The sequence below is a fragment of the Haemorhous mexicanus genome, chromosome 9 (genome assembly GCF_027477595.1).
Source record: "Haemorhous mexicanus isolate bHaeMex1 chromosome 9, bHaeMex1.pri, whole genome shotgun sequence".
In the NCBI taxonomy this organism is placed as follows: Eukaryota; Metazoa; Chordata; class Aves; order Passeriformes; family Fringillidae; genus Haemorhous; species Haemorhous mexicanus.
Genome location: NC_082349.1, coordinates 22,454,645 through 22,480,227, shown reverse-complemented (window position 1 = coordinate 22,480,227; position 25,583 = coordinate 22,454,645). Strand labels below are relative to the sequence as shown.

At 38.2% G+C, this 25,583-nt stretch overlaps 1 protein-coding gene across 5 annotated transcripts in view; it reads right to left on the bottom strand.

Annotated features, from left to right (window-relative positions):
• DENND1B (DENN domain containing 1B) overlaps positions 1 to 25,583 on the bottom strand; it is a 150,698-nt gene that overhangs the window by 76,763 nt on the left and 48,352 nt on the right. For all 5 annotated transcript variants that reach the window (XM_059854461.1, XM_059854462.1, XM_059854464.1 and 2 more), the window contains 4 exons: positions 19,596 to 19,645; positions 11,464 to 11,583; positions 2,278 to 2,347; positions 1,207 to 1,287 (listed from right to left, as the gene is read on the bottom strand). In XM_059854461.1, coding sequence (XP_059710444.1) covers positions 1,207 to 1,287; positions 2,278 to 2,347; positions 11,464 to 11,583; positions 19,596 to 19,645 — 321 coding nt within the window. The remainder of the gene's footprint in view (positions 1 to 1,206; positions 1,288 to 2,277; positions 2,348 to 11,463; positions 11,584 to 19,595; positions 19,646 to 25,583) is intronic.

The window sequence follows — 25,583 nt, the reverse complement described above, 5'->3', positions numbered from 1 at the left end:
TCCAAATACAGTCAACTAGCACGGTACATGGTGGGAAAATGTTAGGTCTCCATAGCCTAGTGAAAATACAAGGAATCTGAAATATGAAAAATTAAAATAAAATAAAGGCAGTCTTATGTTAAGTAGTAAGGATCAGTAACTGCTGGAACAGAAGTGGTAGATTACGTTTTTCCTGCCTTCATAATAGGGCCAGATGCTTTCCTAGAATCTGTGCTTAGTTCAATTGAAGTATGGGGCTTATTTCTAAGAAACATGAGCTAAGTCACAAGAAACCACACAAATAAGGGCAAGATAAATAACCTAACGATACTTCAGTGTGTGTGGAAGTGAAGCCTTTACAAAATCACTACTTCCTGTGTCCTGCAATGTGTGATGGTTCAACCAAGAGCCAGCTGTTTGCACGCTGTGGCAAGTGCAGTAACTGTGCAGATGCACTGAACGCAAAGGGCTCGGAGACAGCAGAGCTTCTGTGCTTGCTTTGTATTTCACACAAGCTCTATAAATGTGCTTAAACATGCACTCACAAGCTAATTCTGGCTAAAACTTCAGGAACCATAACAATGACATATCCACTCTTTGGCGTTTCTGCAGCAACACCATCTTGCCCCACTATCACCATCCCATCCCACATGACAAAAAGTTGGAGCATAAAAGCAAAGGAGGCCTGGACACGTTATTTCATCTAGATGTGCTTCAAGTTCCACATAACAGAGTGTACTTCTGCTGCTCTTCCTACAGCATTTTTGTATGATTAAGCAAAACTAGGAAAAAGAGGAAGAAAGATGGGAAAGCAGCCAGTTTTCACAGACTTTTGACCAATCCTGAAACTGTACCTACTCAGACATAAGAGGCAATAAAACTGAGTTAGTGTCTCCTGATGCACAGCAGGAGAAACCAAGATTGTCTACATGAAACAGCTGGAAACACAAAAAAGTAGTTCCAGCACTGTCAGATCCCACTGCAGTTTACTTTCTCATCCATAGAGCAAAATTCAAATTTCTTCTTCTTTATGACTATGACTGTTACAAAACAACATGAGACAGAGACAGTCTCTACCCTGCACAGAGGAAAAAAATGAGGTTGCCCAAGCCAGTTAATGATGGGAAGCAACACGAATTTACTCTTTCAAAGGCTTGAGGTTTCTTTTTCTTTGAACTTTGCCTACTATTTCATAGTCAGTAGGAATAAAAAAGAAAAAATACTTACCACACTTAAACTGACTAAAGCATTTGCCTTTGGCACAGGATGGCTATACAATGATTTCAACAAATCATTTGAGTCATTTTCCTATAGGGAATACATTTTAAAGTTAATTAATTATCATATAAAATTATTATTTACTACACATCAAACTACATATTGACAAAGAGATATAAATATTTAATAACCAAAACAATTGTAATTCTACTACAGCAAAATAGGGACCAAAACCAAGGTCTAATTACAGCATTTGTAAGACTTACATATATTCCATTCATTGAATCACACAGCTAATACCAAACTTTCCTATTTATCTTTTTACATACAATATCATCATTCTCTATAGTCCATTTACTATAATGCATAATTATTGCTTATTCTATACTTCATATATTTTTGAAATGTCAGCCTTTCCAGTCTACAGCATATGGCTAAATATTGATGCCATTTTTTTTAATTGAAATCTAATACGCTAATATAAAGCAGAAAGGTATAGCTTTAATGTTGTCAGTAAAGACAGATGCCAGTAGGTCCTTTGCTGTGTAATCCTGGAATACATCTAATTGCTCATGAATATGCAAACTAAACTATCATGATTCTTCACCAAATGCTGCAAGTAATTTTGTCTTGCTGCTTGAGATGTCAGAATTACGAGAGGAAGGTTTTAGTTAATCTGAAGGGTGAAACAGTACATCGTATTTCATACAGCTCTGAACAAAAGTGTCTGCAGCTGATAATCAGATAGTTCCAGAGAGCTACAGTTTACAATCAATACATCATGCAGCTCTCCAGTGATGTGACACTGCTCACACTTCACACAGGACCTGTTTATGCTGAGACTGACACGTTATAAAGGTATATTTTCAGCAGCTTTTTTAGAATAATGTGGGATGGAAGTGACTGTGGAAGCTGTATGATCAAATTCTTTGAATTTCAGTAATAGGAATAAAACCTGCTTCTAAATCCTATTAAACCTTAAACTTTTAAACCGTATAGAATCCCTTTACAGTATTAGAAATGGTGACTAATATTTCAAGGAAAATATTTTATATAAAGAACTAGAATATGTAAAATTACCTGTTCTTTAGCCAAATAATCTGCCAGGGTATTTAGGAGCTTGTAGTATACCTCAAACCATGGTAGGTAACTAAAACAGGAGGAAAAAAGTGTTTTAATAAAACATCAATGTTTTTTTCCAGTGCTTATAAAATACTACAATGATTGATCTGACTCGCACATTTTTATAACATCTCTACATACAAATAAAAAGTATATCAACATTTTCCCCAGAAATTCAATGGCACATCACTGATAGACAGTACAAACAGATGGTTTCTTTATGCTGGATACTTGCATGAAGTTCCATTAAGCGCAGATTAACTCATAATACTTAGACTTCTTAGTATTTTCAAGGCACCAAAAAAAACATTTGAATCAGTTTCTAATCTCATTCCCACTATCATTAATTGTTACAGATTTCAGTAGTTATTTGCAGTTTTGAAATTCCACATCTTCCTATAGCCAGTGGACTGACAGGCTTGCTGCTTCCCTAGAGAATGAAAAACAACTTTGTTTGGGCAGACCAGGTACCCTCTATTTGACAAGTGGTGCAATGCTGTGCAATAGCAGAGATGTCACCATCATATGTAAGAATTTTACATATGATGGTCTCCCTATAAAGCCATTTCTATAGATAAAATCATCTTCCAAAAATAAAACCACTCACCAATATTGCAAAAACAAACACATTAATACATCTATACTTAAAGAGACTTTTAACACAAGTCTGCAGCCCTTGAGCACATCACTCTCACTGAGTTAAACAGAATCCAAGACAAATAAGACATAACTGAAGAGTACAAGAAAAGAAACTCCAACACAGTGGTATTAGTTCCAATGTGCCTTCTGTTGAGAGAAGTTCTCTTTAACAGTGATATCATCCGTGACTACACACTACAGAACTTTCCACCATCACTATTTAAGCTATTTAAGTCTGATAAACTAAATAATAATATAAATTATGCCTTATTTACAAGTTACACACTTTCTCATCTCTGTTAGAATTTTATCACAAACACTACTGAATAGATAATATTGTAGTTAATATTAGTTGTTAGAGATTAGAAGGGGGAGCTGGAAAGGAAATAGTGCCTGCAGGGTTTTCAGAACATTTCATACCCATACATAACACCACTACAGACTTCATTCTTCAATGCAGTGTAAATCCACAGACATGCACTTCTTAAAGGCTTCAGTGCATGCTGAGGACAGACCTTACATTTCAAATGTATTCTAGGAAATATGCTAACTGAAACTGCAAAAACCTGGTAGGCAGAACCAAAATGTTTTCCCTGATAGGAAAAAGAAAGCTGTCAGGGGAAACCCTGGCTGGTAGAGAAGCCAAGCACTGCTTTCTGCAGTGAGTCCAATGAAGGGTTATGTTTTCTTTGTAACACCTCTGCTCTCGGTATGCAGCTGGCAAGGCTTTAGAAACAGATCCTGATTCTTAGGGAAAAGAAAAAGCACAGCAGAAATCCAAACACAGTTACAGTTAATGCATTTTCTAGGAATTTTGCTGTCTTTATAAATGCTTTAACTACTGGCTCCTAAAAAAAACAAAACCAAATCCAAAAGCCCCTGGCAAAAAAAAAAAAAAAAAAAAAAAAAAAACAAACCACCAAAAACCCCACAAAAACCCATCATGAATTTGCTCTTGCCAAGCCAAAGAGACAGAGGCAATGATTTAATGATTTCCTTGAACTCCACCATATTAATGTCTTTATCACACTTTACCATACATTGTGCTGGCTATTAATCAAAACAACATAAACCTCTTAATGCTCACAGACATTTTTAATGCTTGGTATTGCTGACAGTGGTTAAGGTGTGACATTATTACATTTGTTTTTCAATATTTTCTTAATACAATCATAAAATTTTCTTTAGTGCACCTTTGTAAGGCCACTCACTGCTTACAGGTGTGAACATTCCATGCTCTCGTAAAACACCCACCATATCAGCACCTAAAAGACCTGATCTTTGAGCATTCTTTCTCCAAGGACTCCTGTTCTATAATCTTCTCAAATCATGCTAACCTGGTTCTACACATCACTGAAACACAGCACAGAGAGGCAAACAGAATTAATTGCTCGCTGCAGTGTTCCGAGCTTCTGCAAATGTCAGAGCTGTGGAACAGCTTCACAACCCAGAATTACAGCAGGGACTGGAACACTGTCCTAGCATTTTGTCAAAGTCAAGGTACAAGGTGGGTATAAATTGCAAAGTATTTTTATAACACTGCACACACAAATGTGTAAGACTACCTAAAGGTTTTCAAGTTTCTTTCTATCAGCTCTGTGTTAACAGTATACATGACCCCAGCACATTTTGCTGTAGAATACTCTGATATCTCATCCAATAACCTATTTTTGATAATGAGCATATATTAACAGCATTCTGTTAAAATAAATTCTATTTCAATAAAATATTAACCATACTTTGTTTCTATATGCATTATTTCAGCTACCCTATTAGTGAGAAAAGAAAAATTAAAAATTGCATTTAATCATTTTAAAAGGTCAAATGAATTCTTTGAAACTAGTGAACCCTAACAGAAAGCCAAGGGAGATCTTTATTTCATACAGCAAGGCATGCTGACCAGAGTACTTGCATAGAAATTTCTTCCCTTAGCAACACCAGGTTGATGATACACTTCCATGTATTTCTGCAAATGAACCACTAAGGAAAACATCCTACTTGACCATAGTTTATGAAAGTCAGTTTCCTTTATGAGCTGAAAGAATAGTAAAAGAATTGCTTTAAGCCTTATAACCACAGATACAAGGTTAATATCATTTCAATGTGCCTCTTAGACCTGAAAAAATAAGGAAATCAAAACAACTACTCCATTACATGGCATGAAACCAAAGGCTGCCAGAACCTTTCCTCTGCTTCTTTTTTACGTAATCTTCAGTTCTTCAATAGCACAGCCTAATTGCAAAAGCTTTTGTCAATATTTCTAATTATAATGAGCTTTAACAAAATATTACCAAGATCTACTGGAAAGCAACAAAGTTCTCTTTACATTTTTGTTTTATGTATCTGCTAATTGTAATTCATTCAGCAGAATATAGAATTGTTATATCTGTTTCTTCATAAACATTAAAGAGTGCATTTGCAGGTGTGCATATACAATGCATCTCTACATTCCAAGTAAACACAGGTGTCTGTTCATGATAAAGACACCATCAGGTGGTTGTATGGACTCTCAACTCAAAGACCAAGTCCAAGCTCTTTGCAATTTGTTAAATCCTCAAAGCTGTCAAGCAACACTTCTGTCCTCTTTCATCAAAGGCTAATTTTGGAAGCACATTTGTTAATAATCCTATTAATTGATTTGGACTGCTCTAGTAAACAGATTTATTTGTAGATAAACACTGGATGCTATAGGCTTTACACCTTTATCCAGTATATCATATTGGACAAAGAATTGTATATGGAATCCTAGAATTCTGTAGGTTGGAAAAGAGCTGTAAGACCATTGAGTCCAATTATCAACTCAGCATTGCCAAATCTACCACCAAACCACATCCCAAACCCCACATCTACCGGTCTTTTAAATCCCTCCAGGGATGGTGAATTCACCTGGGAAGCCTCGTTCCAGTGCTCAACAATCCTTTCCATGAAGAAACTTCTTCTAATATCCAATCTAAACCTCCAGTGGTGCAACTTGAGGCCATTTCCTCTTGTCCCATGATGCATTACCCCAGAGAGAGCCTGACACCCACTTGCTACCTTCTCTTTTCAGGTGGTTGTAAAGAGCTGTAAGGTCACCCCTGAGCCTCCTATTCTCCAGGATAAACACCCCCAGCTCTCCCAGCTGCTCCTGACCAGGCCTGTGCTCCAGACCCTTCTCCAGCTCTGTTACCCTTCTCTGGACCTTCTCCAGCATCTCAATGCCCTTCCTGGAGTGAGTGGCCCAAACCAAACACAGAGTTCAAGGTGCTGCCTCGCCAGTGCTGACTGCAGGGGGACAATCCCTTCCCTGGTCCAGCTGGCCACACTATTCCTGATCCAGGCCAGGCTGCCCTTGGCCTTCTTGGCCACCTGTGCCCAGTTGGCTCTTGGTCAGCCACTGTCAGCCAGCACTCCCAAGTCTTCTTCCACCAGGCAGCTTTCCAGCCACTCTGCCCCAGCCTGGAATGCTGCATGGGGCTGTTGTGACACAAAGACAGTACCCAGCACTTGGCTTTTTTGGTTTGTTTGTAATTTGTTTGTATGACAGCTAAATCCAGAAGCATTTCAGGTCAAAGGATCTTCTGACCTTGTCCTGTTAACAAATCCTGCAAAATTATTTAGTCTTTGCTACCACAGTAGAACTAGTCTATGTACAGAAAAATCATCCAGCACACAAATGTCCATCAACATCTACTAGTTGGGCAACTATTTTTTTTTCAAGATAGTACAGAAATGCATTATCTGAAGCACTGAGTTTTTAAGTGGCTGAATTTGACAGAGAAGACCTGTAATATATTACTCATCCTAATTCAGAACTAGCAAACTAATACATACACTAATAAGTACCTTACACACTAATGTGTACCCTAATGTGTTAAGGTACACACTAAAATGTACCTTAATAACAGAAAAAAATCAAAATTAAGGTCCATTACCAGAAAAACCTCACCACCATACCTTTATTCATAAAATTATTTATGAGCAGTCTGTACATTTCATAATTAATTAGCTGCCTTATGAAAACCTCTAAAGGTTATCAATGAAGCCCCTTCACAGTACAGAAAGTAGAGGAAAATCAGGACTTTAATGTTCTATTTTAATGTATTTGGAAGCCTAAATTAATTTAAGTTCTTAAACTGTGAAACCACTACTGCTTTCTTATTTATTTTTCTTTAATTGTAGCCAGTGTCCTTGCATTCCTCAAGTTACCATTAGTAACTGTTAGATAAACAAACATGTAAGACAAACACAGGACAACATCCAAAAACACAACGCTTTCTCTAAATATTTCTTCCATAATAATGAGAAACAATAAAAACAGAGACAATATTAATAGATCTATATTCCCTGATGGAGAATACAGGGGTCTTTATTTAAAAGTATAGCCCCTGTTGGTCACAGAAGCAAGAGACCAAGATCCTTCATGGTTAATTAAAAACATACATAGCATTTTCTCTTAATCCAAATGAGCCACAAGGCAGGAGCTCAGACTTTTATTCAAAGTCACACACAACCCTTGTTGCCGTAAGTAGACTTCCACCTCACTGGTGCTTCTACTACAGCTCTGATAAAACTTTTACATTCATGAGTCAAAGGTTAAACAAAGGAGAGGAAATGTTTTCTGTCAAATAGTCAGGTAACCACTAACAGTCCTGAACTATCAGCAGGAATCTAACTTCTAGTAATCAAATAAAACTAAGGAAACTGCCTTTCCGTAGCTAAATGTCTAATGTCTAGGGGCTACTTTTCTGTCTGGAAAATTGACACAAAATGTGTAAAATTGAAACATTCTGCTTCTAAGGGATTTGCCTAAAGGAAGAGTGAAAAAGTTTCAAGCGAGGTCTGAACTGAAGAACTACAAAGCTTTACCACATAAACCTGTCTTCCTTATTAGAGCATTTCATTTGGAAACATAGGTGACAATTTTACAGTCATAAAATTAACGAAATCTAAGCCTGAGCATTTTAATGATGCATTTTGTGTTCCTCTGCATACCTAAAGTCAACTTCAGAGTCCATCAAGAGTTTCAAATTTTTTGTACTTTGTACTAAAACCATTCAGGTAATTCAAAATCAATTTCATGTAAACCCAGAAAGTATTATTTCCACTGCAGGCAGCAGTGATACTTAGAAACAAAACCCAGAAGAATGAGGTCCACTATTATTCAAAAGCAGACATTCAAGTTTCTACTGCATCACTTCAGACCTCAACTACCAAAACTATTACCCAAAAATAGGAAAAGTCAAACTAGGAGAAAAGATCCAGTATAGGATATGAGCCCAACAAGGTATTTTACAATATGCCTATTGTGTATCCCTTGTCTTACAGGGCTGCATTAGCCCAACACTTTGTGGAGAGGGAGGAGGTGACACAGCAGGATTCACACAGAGAGCTTCACGAAGCAGCCATGAAGCTTAATGAAAAGCACTAAATTAAATGAAACCTGCCAAGGAATCACACAGCATTTCTGGAGAATAATCCAAGAGTTATTTTCTCATCTTACTATAGTTTAGCACTTGAAATTTGGCAACTGGAGTCAAGCTCTGCATATTCATTCTAGACAATACAATATCACAATTAAGTTTTTCAAACAAAAATGACTGAGAAAGCTACCTTGGGAAATTTTAATTTCACTTTATAAACATAGAGTATTTGAACAATATATTCTGATTTGGAAGAAAATCCTATTTACACAATTCATATACACGTGTATATAAAATGCAAAAAATCTCCATAAAACTTATAAAGGAATTTTGTATGTACAAATGTATTTTCTGTTCCAAACTATCCAGTTTAAAGCAGGACCACGTGGCTGGAAATTCAGAGATAATTTCCTTTAATCAGTGTTTCAGATGGAGAATGAATTCTAGAGCAAAGTCCCATAACCCACAATGACTTTCATCTTACACGCAGCCTTGAGTTGCTGGTGTAAAACCTGAGGACAAGCAGCTTTTACTTCAGCTTCCAGTTAAGAATCCCATTCAGCAGTTGAAAGTCTATCTCTTTAGAAGCCCTGGCAGAGGTTAACACATGGCTTGCTACTATCCACAAAGGACAGGTACAAGGGAAAAGCTGTGTCCTGGTGTCCACTCATCAGCCTACTCAAATTTCTACAGTATCTCCTTCCAATCAATTTGACTGACTTGTCTTTAGAGATTTTTAGTTACATTTCAGTTATTTATGACAATTCAACTAGGTTTTCTGTATTTAACTACCTCTGTCTTTGTCAAAGCCTCAGTCAGTAATCTTATCCTGTCTGAGGGGATACATCCATGTGCACAGAAGGCAGTGTGACATGGCATTCCTGTACATCTGCACCTGTGGGTTTATATAAAAGTCCCTGGCTGTAGAGCACATACCTGTGATGAACAAGTAGCCTGAACTGCCCATACATCAGCCATCATGTGTATACACACAGCAAATATCATTTAATGTGGTTCTGATATATGGACAAAAGCAAGGTTGAACATGCACACACATTCTTAATACATAAAGACAGCATTCTTTTTTTTTATTCTTTTGGTTAAATTAAGAACAATAAGCACATGCAAAGGAGAGAGAGATAAAATGCCCAAAGAAATCTGCTTAGTGAGTCTTCTTTCACTTGGTCACTTCTAATGAATCTTGGGATTCAGAGAAAAAAAACAGACTGGCTACTAGAACACATCAGATGGAAATAGGTATGCATTCCTTCAGTCTCAGCTAAACAACACACACACACACACTCTGGAGATAAGCAGAGTACCCAGCCACGAGAACAGTGCTATGAAGCCAGTGCTGTTATGCATTCAGCTGTGCATTGTAAATTTGAAATTGTCACAATAAAAGCAATAAAGGCAATGCTTTGGACACGGTTCAGTGAAAAATTATAGCTTGCCACTTTTCATTTTCCTACTTATTTCTACCAAGTAACAGACCACTGACTAATCTTTAGCTGATGCACGTCCGTGGGGAAATGTTAAAAGAAATATCCAGTTTACACCAGCTGAGAATTTACATCCTTTGCTTTGCAGCACTCCATGCAGTACTTAAATGCACTTGAGTATGCATAACTGATTAAATGTTGTAAGAGCCACAAAAACAATGCAAAAAATTTTGTTTCTAGCTTGATGAGGGAAAAAAAGATTAACTCAGAGAAAAGCGCTAAAAGCACACACATACATTTTCACTCTGGGCTTTAATAAGTTATATTGAAAAAAAGGTATCACAGAGAAAATGGTTAAATATTACACATTCCAAGAGCCTAAGACTTAAATCCTTCTGAAGTATTACTAAAGGCATATTTCAAAGATCCCAGAAAGCAAATTAATTTCCAAAATAAAACAGTTCCCTTTTGCTACTTTCATTATATGGTAGTTTTTTGGGGGTTTTTTTGCAATATTTAGAGCAAACATTTATTTTTAAATTACTTGCCAAAAACATTCAGCATACTGGCTCTCAACATTAGTTTGGGCATCTGTTTAAAAGTTCATTAAAATCTTGATGTGCTCTTTCCACTAGTTTTAAGCACTCCTCTACAAGTCTCTATACTGCCTGGTCTTTTTTCCCCTCAGTGCTGATTTTCTGATAAACCCTTTACAAGCTGATGTTGGGTTTTCCTCCCTGACTCACATGGTCTGCCCTACTGACACTCTCCACAACTACCTGATTTCCACGCTGCACAAAAACCTGAGAACTTGCTTTTCTCCATTTTCTTCCCACCCTACTCTCCAAAATTCTCTCTTTCCCATTTGCTGCCAATGCATTTGGCTCCTCCTCTCTTGTGTTTGTCCATATTCTCACTTGAAAAACAATTTAAATTCTATTTTCTTCTTCCTTTTTGCTGCTGAACTGGACATTACCATTTCCTCTACTAGGCTTGCAGGCTGCTAGGTTCTTAATTGAAGCTGCAAATTTGTCTTTTAATGAGATCACTTTGCCTTTAATTTAATTTAAATCATTTTAGGGCAGCTAAACAAACTGGGGTTTTTTGTTACCAAAACAATTAAGAAAGAAGAAAGAAAAAGCAGAAAGAGAAAGTATTTCTTTGGGGTCACTCTCCCCAGCATCAGTATCTCCTCTGCAACAAAACAGCATGCTCTTGTGAACTCTCTGGATCTAATGTTTCTTAAACTACATTTAGTCTAGGCAAATAACTTGGAACAGACACCCAAAAAACTCCTTTCCAAGGACAGGAATACAGAATAATGCACTTTATTGTTGAATTGACAGAGTGCTTTTCAAAGATCTGATTAGAAAGTAAAAATATCCACATAAGAGTCCAAGCCTCTAAGGCTGTAATGTATTCTTCTCTGCATTTAAGCAGAGATTTCATGTTATTTAAATAAAATTATTAAGTTCACAGAAGGATACCATCATATGGGCCTCGAGGCCACTTTTTATGTGAAAGCAATGGTAACGCTGCCATAGAAAAGCAATACCCTGATAGCAAAGTTAAACACACTAGCAGAGAATTTGTAAAAGATAATTTTTTTTTTGTATTTCCCATATTCACTCATGGACTCAATTTTTATTGTGCCACCTTACCTTAGGATACAGAGGCAGACCTTGCCTCCTGACGTCAAACGGCAGAATCCAAACCTTTGCTTACTTTCAATGTCAGTGAGCACAAAGGTGAAATGCTGTCCTACTTGGTTTTGGGACACCCTGAAAAAACAGATGCAGAGCATAAAACCATTAAATCACACAAAACATGAGCATTTAAGTCATTGGTCTCAAGTATTTTCATGCTCAATCCTCACTATAATCCTCAATACAATTCTATTGTCTGCTGTTCTTTTCCAGTTTTTACACAAACTTCTACAGCAGAAAACCTAAGAACCTGCCAGTAATGATTAACACCTGCCATTTCTAGTTCAATCATAGATGACCACGCTGAAAATTAATTCCCAGAGAAGCTAAAAATCATCACAGGCCCCAGTCAGAGACTGGCAGCCTGGGGTCTGTGATGATTTTTAGCTTCTCTGGGAACATTTTAATTTATCCCCTGCAATATGGGGCAGGGGGGGTGTTGAGGTTTTGCTGATTGGTTTGGGTTTTTTTAAATCTCCAGCAAAATAAAATATAGAAAATCTCCCCCCAAGGGAAAAAAGAAAGTAGCAGTTGATCAAAGGGCAAGAGAAGCTACACAGGACACAGGGATTTTTCACTGTTTAAGACGTGTGTGGCAAAGGTTTAAAGATGAGCAAAGTGGTACCACTACCCAGCCTGTACAGTCTCCCACTCTTTTCAGTTTAGTTTAGCCCCTCTTGAACATAAAGTGACTGAGAGGAACCAAAAGCCTGTACCAAGCATACAACATTAGAAAACACACTTAGTCCCATACAATCACCCATTAATTAGTGGACTTTTTTTCATTCGGAAATTAATCTCAAATCATTAAAACAAGCACTTTCCTCAGCTGCCTTCAGCAGCCTGGAACAATGTAGTGCTCTCTTTAACCACTGTAAGTACTCAAAGGCTTGTGCTCAGCCCCTCCCTGCTCAGGTTCTGGGGAGCTGGGGTGCACACTGAGCTGGCACCACAGCTCCATCAACAACCAGGCCCTACTGCTCCCCTGCCACCCCGTGGTTTCCTCTGCCACATCTCTGCACTTGCCCTTTCCTGCAGAGAGCAGACTGCCATGGAATGTGCTGTGTGGTTTCAGCACCCCTGTGCACCCTGGGGCTCCCACAGAAGCCCAGCAGCAGCTGCTCAGCTGGAGCACTGGAAATGCTCCGGGCAGTGACCTCGGCTGCCTCTGTTCCACCCTCTCTCTGAGCCCTGGAGCTTCCAGCAGCCAGCCCTGGCTTCTCCTCACACCATGAAACACCTGGCAGGCTCTGTGATAACCATATCAACCCAAATTGTTTTTAATGTACTGTGTACACCTATGTCAGGCAAAATGTCTGTACACAGGGCCACTTTAAAAATGAAATATAAATTCTGATATTTTCTATTAAAAATAGCCTAGCCAAGTTATGAGTTCAGTGGGAAGCATTTCTGATGCCACCTCACCATCTCCAAATCACAATCCTCCCTTTGCTTTTTTAAGAGAGGCAATTCCATGTTTGACAGTCAGCATAAAAGTGGCCTGGCTTGAAAACTGCTTCCCACACAGTTTATAAAGAGATGTGAGCAGCAAGTCCCAGATTTTTAATTTCAGAAATACTCCAAGGCTAAAACTGAATTTCCACAAGAACCCAAAAGTTTGCATTTGGTCCTGTTTGCTTCAAAAGAACAGCTAACAGGAGCCAGTGACCGACCATCCATCTGGACTACATTTTCTGTTCAGTTTAAAATACTGAATTAATTCTGAGTTTCTAATTTGAGAGCTCCATTTAAGATGTGGGGGCAGCAAGGATGCCTGTTTTTCTACTCCTCTTCAGAAGAATTAAAACTGACTATCAGTAAGCCTTACCATGAAAAACCAATGATAATTGGGGATTTCAATCCATAGATGACCACCATGTATAAAAAATAAAATGTTCCCCAAGTGCTAGCACTACGGTTTTAACACATATATAGCACGTGCCATCATGCAGACAAACACTGGCCAGGTGACTTGGGGTTTGTGCCTCTCTGTTTCACTGCAGCACATTCAGCTTGTTCAGAAATCAACTCTCCCCTCCAGCAACAGGCAGCAGCTCCTGGCCCTGCTACCTGGACCACAGCAGTGATGCCTCTCAAGTTTTCTCAGCATGAAAACCAGCACAGATAAAATGAAATTATCATATACCAGAATTCCATCAACAAAATTTTATCCAGGTTTTTTTATTGGAGCACAAGATAAAGCAGGCCAGCTGCAAAACCTTGCTGCAGAAGAAGCTGGTCTAGTCAGATGTTTGAAGGGAGAGCAGGCACAAATCGCTCCCAACCAGTGCTGACATTCTCCTCACTCTTTCCTCTGCCTTGCTTTTGACTTACTTTCAACTCTTGCCCTACATGCTTACTTTTAATGTTAGTTCAATAATAATAAATCACTAATAATGAAGAATGTGTGTAAATACTTATTAACCCTGCAGACTACAATGGGCTCTTTCAAGGTTAGTACAGTTCACTATAGAAATAAAAATAGGTTTTAAAATATTCTATGTACCTACACAATGCAGAAAAGGCTCTTTAGTACTCATTAAGTAGGTAAAGAGTAATTTTAAAGATTTTTGTTTATACTACAGCCATTGCTTAGGCCTCATTTTAAAGGAGCCTTGAGAGAGCTGATTAGGCAGGAACTGAATCTCTCATTCAAACAAAATACCAGCATATCTAATCACTAAATTTATCCTTTGCTCTCCACAAAAACTGCTCTTCTTCCAAATTATTTTGTTTAGGCTAGTGCAGATATTTGAAACTATTTTTTCTTCAAATTTTAGAAAGCTTTGGAGAGTTTAAAAAATTTAAAACCTTATCCATGGGAATAGATATTTCTATTTTCTTTTAAAAGTAAGTCTTCATGTTATTGCTACTTATAAAGTAGCACATACATGTCCTTGACCAATGTAAATAATACACACAGTTCTGACTGAAGCTTTGGTGGCTGCTACTTAAACCTGAAAGCTTCACATATATTACAACTCCCAAACTGATTGGGAAAACAAACTCATCAGTCAGCAGTCAGTCACCCTAATTTCCCAAATCAAAGAACAGAATAGAAACTGTTTCAGGCAGGAATTTGAAAACCAGATGTTAAGGTGGTGGTACAAGCTGATGGAGAGACTGGGGAGACAGTAACACTAGGCTGGGCATTCTCCTTCAGCTAACTGCTATCCCCAAATCTAAGCTTCAACGACTTTTTTCTTCACTTCCATGCCCCTTCCAGGATCCACAAGTCCAAAGCTCAGGTTCCCTGTGTGGAGGGCTCCTCTGTTCCAACCAAACTGTCTGACTTGAGCTCTGCCTCCCAGTTCAGAAAAAAATAAAAAATAAAAAAGGAACAGGAGAAAAACTGTAGAAGATATGAAAATGGACAACGTCACCACCAAGTAAGAAAATTGCCACAAATAAAAAGCACAGTTAGCTTATTAATGGGGTTATGTTTTCATAGCAACAGAAGCATTAAAGGAAACCCCAGCTACTGAGTAAAGAGTCTCACTGGGAGTATTTCAGTTGCAACAGAAGCCTGCCTAGAAGCTCTGTCTCAGGGCCCTGACCATCACACCTGGCCAAGGGTCTGTGGGAGCACAGGGCAGCCCCCTCAGCATTCCAGGTTTCCTCTCAGACAGGTGCACTTCTGCACACACACAGAAACCAAACACCCCTGTGTGAAATCAACAGTTCCACTCCTCACAGCACACCCTGCAGCAGGTCCTTACACTTGTCTCTCACACACACATTCACTACCATACAAATGTGTGCTGTAATACAGTGAGACACAAGATGCAAAGAACTCAGTTGTGTGGAACTGCTGCTACATTTCTGAGTTTGCAATCCTCCCTGCAAACTGACTGCAGGGCCTGAAGGGCACAGGAAATGCTACAGTTTATTTATCTTCACCCATACAGCTTGAAATACTTTCTTCATTATTTACTTTTCATTCTCAACTATTGACTCTGAAGGTAAATTTTTTGTGTAAGATATCTTATAACTGCCTTTCAAAAGATCTGCAAATCCAATAATTTCAAGGCATTGTTTTGCACTTCTCTTGATCATAGCTGTGTTTCTGCACAGACTTTTACCACAAATACCAACAGAAACAGCATCAGCCAGGAACAGGAGAGTGACACTGATGTCATTCCTGCTATCATTACTCATTCACCCTAAAACATTAGGAGTTAAATAACCTGCATGGTAATTCCCATACTGGAGTGACATTCTGCTGCTAAGGAGAAATCCTCTACAGCAGCAGCACCACTAATTATCCTCCAAAATCCAACACTTCCCAGTGACTGGGTGAGCACCATGGGGAAATTCATGCAGTACACATCACTGTCTCCATGCTGATCCTACAGGCAGTTCCCAAAAGAGTACCTAAAAGAGACTTGTGTGCTTCACATTCAGCAGGAGAAATGCATCCTGAAAGGGAAAAGACTGAGGAATGAAAGGAGCAAGGGAAGTACTTATGGTGGAGAGAAATGGCAGAGGCTCAAAGCACAGAAAGAAATAAGGGGGCAAGCAGTGACGTAGCACAACTTCAGACTGAACCTGAAACAGCTCCAAAAAGAACAAGAGAAGTTGCATCCTCACCAGTTATATAACTGATCACCCAGTTACATAACTGATGGATGTGGAGACTGGGGTATGGACTCTGCAAAGTTACACCTGAGCTCTGGGTTGAGAGGGAAAATACAAAAGACTGGAGAAAGAAGAGAAGCAAACCACGCAGGATTTGCACAGAGGATTCAAGCGATAAGAGAGAACAAAACGCTTTTGTCTGAAGCATTAATATTACTTTAGCAAACATTGAAAGGAAATTAAAATCTCTGTCCTCAAATGTTAAATCCTCCTAGACCATACAAAAAGAAACAGAGTACCAAAGAAAAGGGTCTTTCTTTGTAAATACATACATGTAAACTGTCAGAATATTATATATCTGTGCCATTATTAAATAGAAAATAATTTATTCACAAAAAGAGACATAGGTACTTGGAGAAAATGTTCAAGAACTTCTACGATGTAATTAATTTCTTAATCCCTTTAAAATAAAATGTAAGCCATAACTAGAAGCAACAATTTACATGCTTGTTATCAATTAAAAAAATATATAGTCATGGTCAAAGAATTTTTGTACACCATTGTGCCTCTTTTGGCTTGACTTTCAGTTTCAATTTAATGGGAGTTTCCTCTAGATTTTTAATTACCATTCCCAGTATGTACTTTTGATAATTAGTGTGAGTAGTGTACAGTTATAAATAACATCTGCATAAGGTATGCCCAGTGAGATGATGCAAGCAGCATCAAACAGTGAGAACTAAATCTGAATCTCTATGATCATTGCAGGATAGTGGATAAAAGAAAATCCATTAGATGATCTAATTTCTTTTCTTTTTCAATTCCTTAAGCAATTAATATAGGTGACTTGAAAGAAAATGGGTGACAGTGATCTTACTATTGGTGCTTTAACTTTCCTTTCGCCATAATTTGAAGAACATAGATTTTCTACTTTATTTAGCTAGATAAGAGAATTAACACTCCATTATCTATAACTCTGCTGTGTAGTAGAAACCCAGAAGCAATCTATGGAACAGTCACATTTTTTGTTTTAAATCTCTTGGTATCTTTTAAGTATCAGAATCAGTGGAAGTTACTGCTTTTGCACTAGTAATTTCTAGCTCTTAACAGGCTCAGTCAATGCTTGAAGTATTTTATATACATAAATATACATATTCTACATATATATATAAATATACATATACCACAGGTTGAGAAGCTATGCTCTCTGCAGTACAATACGCTCAATGAACGAAATAGATATTTTCTATTTTAGTTCAAAGGTTTCTGTACAGAAATTGTCATTGAAAATGCCTGTAAAATACTTGGAAGTATTAGGTGTACCATCTATCGTGATCCTATATACAAGAGGAAAACTATATATATATATATATATACACACACACACACACACACACATTCATCAGAGAAGGGAAAGCACATTTATGGCTAGACAAACACTAAAATGATTGTAACATCTTAAATCTCCAGTGGAAAAAAGCCCTGTAAAAAGGAACTTCAGCAGTGTTTTTCTCAATCCTTTTCTTTATCACTCCAAATGTCAAAATAAAAATCATTAAACTGAGAAAGCAGAAGACAACTAGTTATGTTTAAAACAATTGGTAAGGTGTGTCTACACTATAGAAAACACTTGAGCTGAGTATAAAATGGCAAACACATCATGCAGCCAGTAAGTTGTTCACAAAAACAACTCGCCAGCCACAGTCCCCACTTTCCTGAATGAGCTTCCAGCATATCTGTCCTTTGCTTCACAATAGATCTGCCCCTCCTCATCCATGCTGCTCCACTCCCATGATCCCACGGTTCCTTTGGTTCTCCCTGAAATCCCTCTGAACTCAGCTCCAGCTCCGCAGGCAGCTGCGAGTGCGGCGCCCGCTCTAAAGACACCGGGGCACTGCCTGACAGGCTGCAGGCCAGACTGAGCAGCCTCTTTCCTCCCAGCAGAACCCCAGCTTCCAGGAGCCTCCACTCCTGGCCAGTGACAAGTTTTGTGAAATCTGTAGAAATTTTGCACTTTTGAGAACACTGCTTTACATTCAAGCATGAGGCCAATAGTCAAAAAGCATCTCTGGGGAGAGGGCACAGGGGGGTTAACAAACAAACAAACAACAAACTTCCTTTCACTTTTTTGTTCCCTTTATTTTTTACCCCTACATACAATCAGCTAAAATACATACTTAGTGATGCTAGAAATTCAAGTATTCCCACAGTTTATTAAGTTCATTCTCTTCATACCAGCAGCTAAGTGCCTTCTGAATGGTTCAAGAGAAATAGTTACAGTAAGACAACTTATTTGAAAATAATTACTCACTGCCACTGATTATCTTCTTGCCACTGGATGGCAGCAACAGAACCTCACCTTTTTCTGTTATCCTCAAATTTTATTTCCATTATTCATCTTCATTAACAATTTTAAACAGAATTCTGTACATATCTTAAACACATTAAAGACTTTAATGCTTTAAAGCCAACCACTGACAACAATATTACTTAAGTCATTAAAACGACTTAAAGGACAGTGATCTTAACCAGTTCAAAACCCAAACAACTTAATTAAATTCAGCTATAAAAGACTAAATAAGCCTAGTTTACTTCAGGGAAGTTGTGTTTATAAAGATGTTTATTTTGCCAGTGTGTTTTGCTGCAAAGACACTCTTCTTTCCTCTTTCCACACACCAGCTTTTCCTCTACTGACAGCAGCTTCTTGCATCTGATAGATGCTTCTCATCTCCAACTCACCATCTACAACTGATGCTCATGCTGTTTTGAAACTGGCTCAGCCTGCACATTACCTGGGTGTATCTTTCATTAATTATGCAAATCAAGCTTTTAATTCAATCTTTGCCAATTCGGACAATATGGGTTTTCCAAACTGAGTGAGTTCAATATATTAAATAAATTATCATTAATCATTTTGACAAGACCAAATAAATATTTTCATTAATAAAAACATTTTATATGAACAATTTAAATGACTGGCAGCATTATATGAAAACCAAACTATAAATGATACCAGAAAGGTAAGCACTAATTAATTATAAATAATGGTCTGGATTCTTCTCTGAGAAAAATCAATTGCATATTCAGCTACTTCCATGTAATTAAAGTCTTAATTTCTTTGAACTCAAACAACACATTTTCTGTACTGCTCAGTGAGTTTTTATATCCTGGTGCACCATAACATTTTTAATGAAGCTGCTTAAAGAAAACCGTGTTATATCCTTATACTAACACAGATGGTGCTCACAATTACAGTGTACAAAACTGGGAGCTGGAATGTAGCTCTACCTGGACAGAGATATTCCTAAAATTCTGTAAGGATTACATTTTGCTGCGATAGTTTCCTACTAGTGACTTCATACTTACTTGAACAAAGGGTACGTTTTCTCATCTGCAGGTGCAAGCTTAGGGAACACATTAAATTTGCCTTTTCTTTAAATCCTTGCTTGTAATTATGCTAAAAATAATTTTCTACAAAATATTTTAAAAGAAATGATAACTGTAGCACATACCTTTCAACGTCAAAAGGAAAGCAGAACTTTGGAACGCTGTTCAGCACTTCCTGAAAATACAAGCAAAAGAAATGAAGTTAGGGGTTTTTTGAAAAGGCTTTTGAAAGGTTTGCTTTTTAAAAAAAATGGCCAAAAATACTCATAACAAATAATAAGTTCAAGGAATATATGATTAGAAAAAATACAGCACACGTTCCTGGACTGAAATAATTGATTATTAAAAAGGAATTAGGTTTGTGCTTTGGCAGATTGCAAAGACAATGCCATAGAAGCCCCAGGAGGGAAAGGCCTGGCCTGAAGGGTATTAACACCCTTCACATCCCCGCTGGGATTCCCTTCAACAAGGCCATATGGATTTTACAAGAAGCACCACACCATATGGGTAAGCCACGTCTGCTGCTACTTGTACCACAGACTAGCCACAGGGACTTCTGACAGATCCTGGCTCAAAAATACAAATGTTGTTTCAATTAAAATGCAGGCAGAGAAAAGGGAATGAAGTTGGCAGCAGAATGAATTACAGAGAGGTATAACAACTCTATACATGTTCCATAGTCAAATGCTGAAAGTGATGGAAATCGCCTACTGGTCCAAAGCAGAAATTTATATCATTAACCCTTTGGGTCTCACAAGCAAGCTTTGCTATCAATAAAGGAAAGGAGTGTGGGGGGGAGCAAAATCCACCAGATCTACATTCATACCACAGTATGAAAGGATAATGTCTCTCTTTCGTGTAGAATTTTATTTAAGAAGCTGTTTAGTGGCAAATAAAATGTGTTAATTAAAATATAAAAATGCTCTCAAACTAGTCAACGTTTTTCCTTAAAAAAAAAAAAAGTGAATTACCAGATCATTTAGCAGCAAATATTAAACAACGACTTTACAAGATCCTAGAAAATAGGTTTTATTTCCTTGCTCCCAACTGGGAAAACAAACCCCCTGTGAAATGCTTCAGCAAGAAGAGACAGTTGACATCTATGCAGCTGGTCAAAGCTGCAGAATTCCTTTTTTGTAGCAGCCCGACAGACCCTTATTTCTGTATACAAGAGCTGGCCTGCAAGGTTTGTTTTCAGAAAAGAGCAAATTGTTTACACATTTCCAGGGCTGCACATGAGGGTTTAAGAAGCTGATTTAAGGTGTTAGCACTGCAGCTTGAATACCCTGTTTACTGCATGTTGGACAGTCAACTCCCATTAGGGGATATTGTGTATTTAAATTCCTACACACTACAATGACTACTTACTTCAAACACTCACCAGGCTCAGTGGATAGTGTAAAATATCAAGAGCCCACACAAGTTAATCAGCAAGAGAGGAACAGTTCAGGAAAAAGACACCTGTGACTACAACATGCATATGTTAGCTGCAATATTTCAAGGGTATATGGTGTGCCTCAGTAAATCTCCATGTGATACTAAATCAGGAAGTCAATGTTTGTAGAATTTCCAAGTCATAAAAGAGATTTCAAGACATCTTTATAACTTTTACTTGGTTAGCACAGTGCATGAAAGCCACAGATGTGTTTTGGGAAAGGTTATGAACTCCATTAAAAACAACAGCAGTACACAGAATACTCTTCAAAAGGAACTGCTCAAGCACCATCCTACCTGCACTGAGTGCCCACTGCAGAAGAGTGAGAAGCAAAATATAAACAGGGCAGGTAAGCATTTGATTTCTGCAGTCAGGAACAAGCACACACAATGCTAGTAGTAACAATAAAAACTCTAACAAAAAAGAGCAAGCAGAACAGGCTAATCAAAACTTCTAACTCAGAAATTTCCTAAACATTTACAAATAGTCTCTCACTTCAGGCTCATAAAGCTTATTTTTCCTGTTTCAAAGAAATAGTATTTTATTCTTTTTCTAAATCTGCATCTATTCTCACACTATGAGAAGTAATTTTTCTCCTCACTAACAAGGATTTTAATTGCTGCCTGGTGAGCTTAGCACTGACTCAGAATTGGGTATGGAAATGTATTCATTTATGTTCCCCATTGTATCCTCTCAGAATAAATTATCACGAGAGGAAAAGAAAACAAAAACAAAAAAACCGAAGGTATTGGCTCAATATTTTGACTGAACAACCTGAAAATTACGGGTGTGTTTTGCAGCGCTGCCCGGGCCGAGCGACAGGCCAGGGCTCCCCCGGCGCCGGCCGGCCCTCCCCAGGCAGCCACGCGCGCTCAACTTCTGCGGAGCAGCCTCCGCTCGCTTCCCAACTGGCAGGAGCATCCCTCGGGGGACAAGTCTTTAAACCTCCGCACTCTTTAAAATTCAACCAGCCAGCAGGTCTATAGACTGGTGTATAAACAGTATAGACACACACACACACACAAAAAAAAAAAAAAAAAAACCAAAAAAAAATCCTCTCTCAGCTTATGTCAGTGACAAAGCTGCTCAGCAGTTGACTGCTTCTCCCCTGACAGCGTAAGCCGGGTTTACACAGATCAATAGATGGAAGTCCTACCTAGCTCCTTCCAGGGCTCCGTTTTCTCCCTTAATTACAGGTGCTAGTCAGAATTTTCAAATGGAAAAAAAAGATGCCCCCAAGATGCTTCTAGATGAATTTAAAATGCAAATGATATTATACAGACATTCACGTTTGTTTACATATTTGTGTACAATTACAACTGGTACTCACAGCTGTCTCTCTATTGGATAAAACTGGAGCTCTGTCTCCTAAAGGGTCTTCATTTTCAAGACTCCCTAACCAGCCAGGACTTCCTCCTGAGTCAATATTTACACTCTCAGAAAAAGAATAACATTATTTGTTGCCTTTTATAATCACAACCTGATAAAATTATATATTTATTTCTGAAGGCAAAAGCTTGTGCAGGTCTTCAAAAACCAAAATAGTTCGATTCACATGTTCCAGGATTATTTCCTCCTCTGGCTCTCACAGTATTCATGCTTACAGAAACCGTCCTTGTGTCATAAACAAGGTGTATACAGGGGGGGAAGATGATAATGATGTAAAAGAAAAAAAATTAAAACCCACAGAAGGAAAGTTATCTATTTGCTTTTAAACACTGACTAAACATCTGCAGGTACATACAAAATTTTGTTTAATTCCCAAGTTAAAGGAAAACTATCTCATTCCTCATACAAACTCCAAGAGAAAGAAGAAAATCATAAAAATAGTATCGTGAACTGTGACATGCTGCTTCTCTTGAAAAAAGCTTAAACAAAGACAGAAATGGCATTCACAAAAATATTTCCCTTATACAGCACAGCAGCAGAACCCTGCACTCTCACAGACTCATGGTGCAATGGTTTATTAATTCAGTCTCATCAGCTGCAGTGTCCAACTCCAGCCTGGCCATGCTCACTGGCTCTACAATGGGAGGATATTACAGAAGCCTGAAAGGTAAAAATTATTTAGTATTCCTTGCTCGTTTTGGTACCCACTCAGCTAATTCTGTGTATCAGCATTTTATAAAGCAATGTAAATAGTGGTAGAAAATGCTTCTGAATTTATACATGCCAGCTTTGTGGGAAAAAAGGTTCTGATAACTTCATAGTCTGGAAAGAAACATGCTCAGTTATTAACTGACCAGTTCAGGCAGTTTTGCCTTCAGCCATTTCAGATTTTCCTCTAGGTCTAAAGGCAAATTATGAAGAATTCCCTGAAACTGTTTTACATAAAAATTAATATCTAATAGCAATTACTAATTGCCTTGCTATTCATATCCAGAGGGCAGTCCCACACAAGTCCTGTGCACATCTCAGTATTTCATTTGCAGTGTGACACCACAGGATGGGTGTAACACAACTGTGTGACGTGGGAGTCTCAGTGCTGTGTGATGGCCAAACACAGAGCCCTAGATGTGCCCTCTAAGCTCCACCTGCTGCAAGACTTCTATTCACAGAAGATGGATAAGAAAATTTGTGCAATCACAGCTCCCTAAAAATAGACCTGATCTTTCCAGCTAACAGTTTTCAGACTAACTTGCAGATAGTGCTGTGGTTTTTGACAGTTCTTTCCATGTCAATACAGCTGCCACATAACACTTCATACATCCCTGGCAAACATGCAAAGAGGAAGGAGATTCTGGACTATGTAGCAAAAGTTGTCACTAATGGATTCAAGCAAGATTAAAATTCCACTAAACTGAGCTACGTGTATATTTCTACAACCAAAGATTTTTTTGACCCACAGAACAAATTCCACTCCACTGCTGAGAACAATTTTTGATCCTCATTTAGTTGGCTAACACGTAAACCACAACTGGAAAGGCCCTACAGCCTAATGACTGACATTCAGAGGAATTGGGTTGCTCCTAACACTTAAGCACAGATCCCTTTAGAATACTTGCTCTCTAAAAGGTGCTTGCATCGTGCAAAAGCTTATTCAGAGAAATATCCATTGTGTAAAATGATTAAGAAGCTGAATACCTGCAAAGGAGGATGAGATCACTTACAGAATTTCTGCTAGATTTAATTTCTCTTGTTCCTGCTTCCACCTGGCCACCATTCAGTTACATGCCTCAAGAGAAGATGCCAGACAGGCAGCTGAAGATTTTTAGTAGCTTCATCTGGTAACTTTGTGCTCTACACAGCAACAAGGGCACAGACAGATGAGGCAGCAGGACAGCAAGACTTTAGACAACAAGGTAATGGGATAAGCTTGAGATCTTAGAGAAGCAAAATCACATCAACCAGTAACTCTTGTAGAGGTGGCAGTGGAGGCCCCAAGGTCAGCTGTACCTGTGACTGAACTTGAAGGTGATTGTTGTAGCATCACTTAGAACCAACAGCATGTTAAATACACACAAAAAGGAATGAAAAAAACCTTAAGGACTGGAAGAGTGAAGGACCAGGGTGTGGTGCACTTCAGCTGGAGGCAGGCTACAGAATATTCTTGCCCTGTAGAGCAAGCTAAGGCTGCTGTCCCAGGCAGCACACTTTTCACTGCTCTCACAGCAGCTTTCAAAGGCACGTCACAAGAAGGAAAGCTAATCCTGCATGATTAACCTCACTGTCCAACAAGACTGAGGCATAAGACTTTCTAAACTACCACAGAGCAAGTTTTAAAATTCAGATATTTTACTAAATTATAAATTCTTGGAGTCTCTACTTGCCTAGTTGTTCCTGAATCTCATAACCAGACAAAAATAAAGCCTATTTCAGACAGTTGTGTCCAGCACAGCATACTATCAATTAAAATAACAAGCTCAGTACAAATAGCAGAATAAAACCAACATAAGGTTCAGCACAGGTTAATTTTCCCGCTTAAAGAAAAAAATCTTCAAATTTCCTGGAACTCATAATAAAAACATAAAAATTGACAATGCTCTCCTTTCCCCTTCTTCTAAGGGGAAAGAAAGTTCCCTTTAAAATAAGTTTAGATTCAGATGTTACTATCTACCTCTACTATTGGCAAGGCAAACAAAAACAAGATAAATACTACTTCACCACACATCTCTAGCATGCATGTAATATTAGTATTCCACATAGCAAAAAATAGTTTTCCCACAGTTCTCTGGCTCAAGTCAGGGAGATCATCATTCCCCAGGCAGTATCAGAGAGTTGGGAAAAACAGGAAATATGTCTTTCCATCTCCGCTCTTGAGATTACTGTGTGAGCAATATTTAACTTTTAAGGTGGTAGAGTATTTACTACCTTTAAGAAAATACATTTTGCAGGGGAAAAAAAAAAAAAAAGAAAGAAAGAAAAAAAGGGCACCACTGTATGGCACACAACTTTCTTTCACCATGCAGCTGGGGAAAAGTGGCTTTTTATTAATAAATACTTTCCATGTCTCTAACAGTATCTGGGAACTCAGAGAAGTTCTCTTCACTAGAATCACAGGATACATCATTTTCTAAATCCAAATATGTATGTCTCTGAAGGTCAGGTTAAAATCCCCAAGTCATCCAGCACAGCTAAGGGGGCAGCAATATTTGTTTCACTCAAGACCTCTTCAGATCTCCCTCTGCTTATAGCAGCAGTTAAGATGCAACTCTGGCAGCAGTGCTGAGAACCTCAG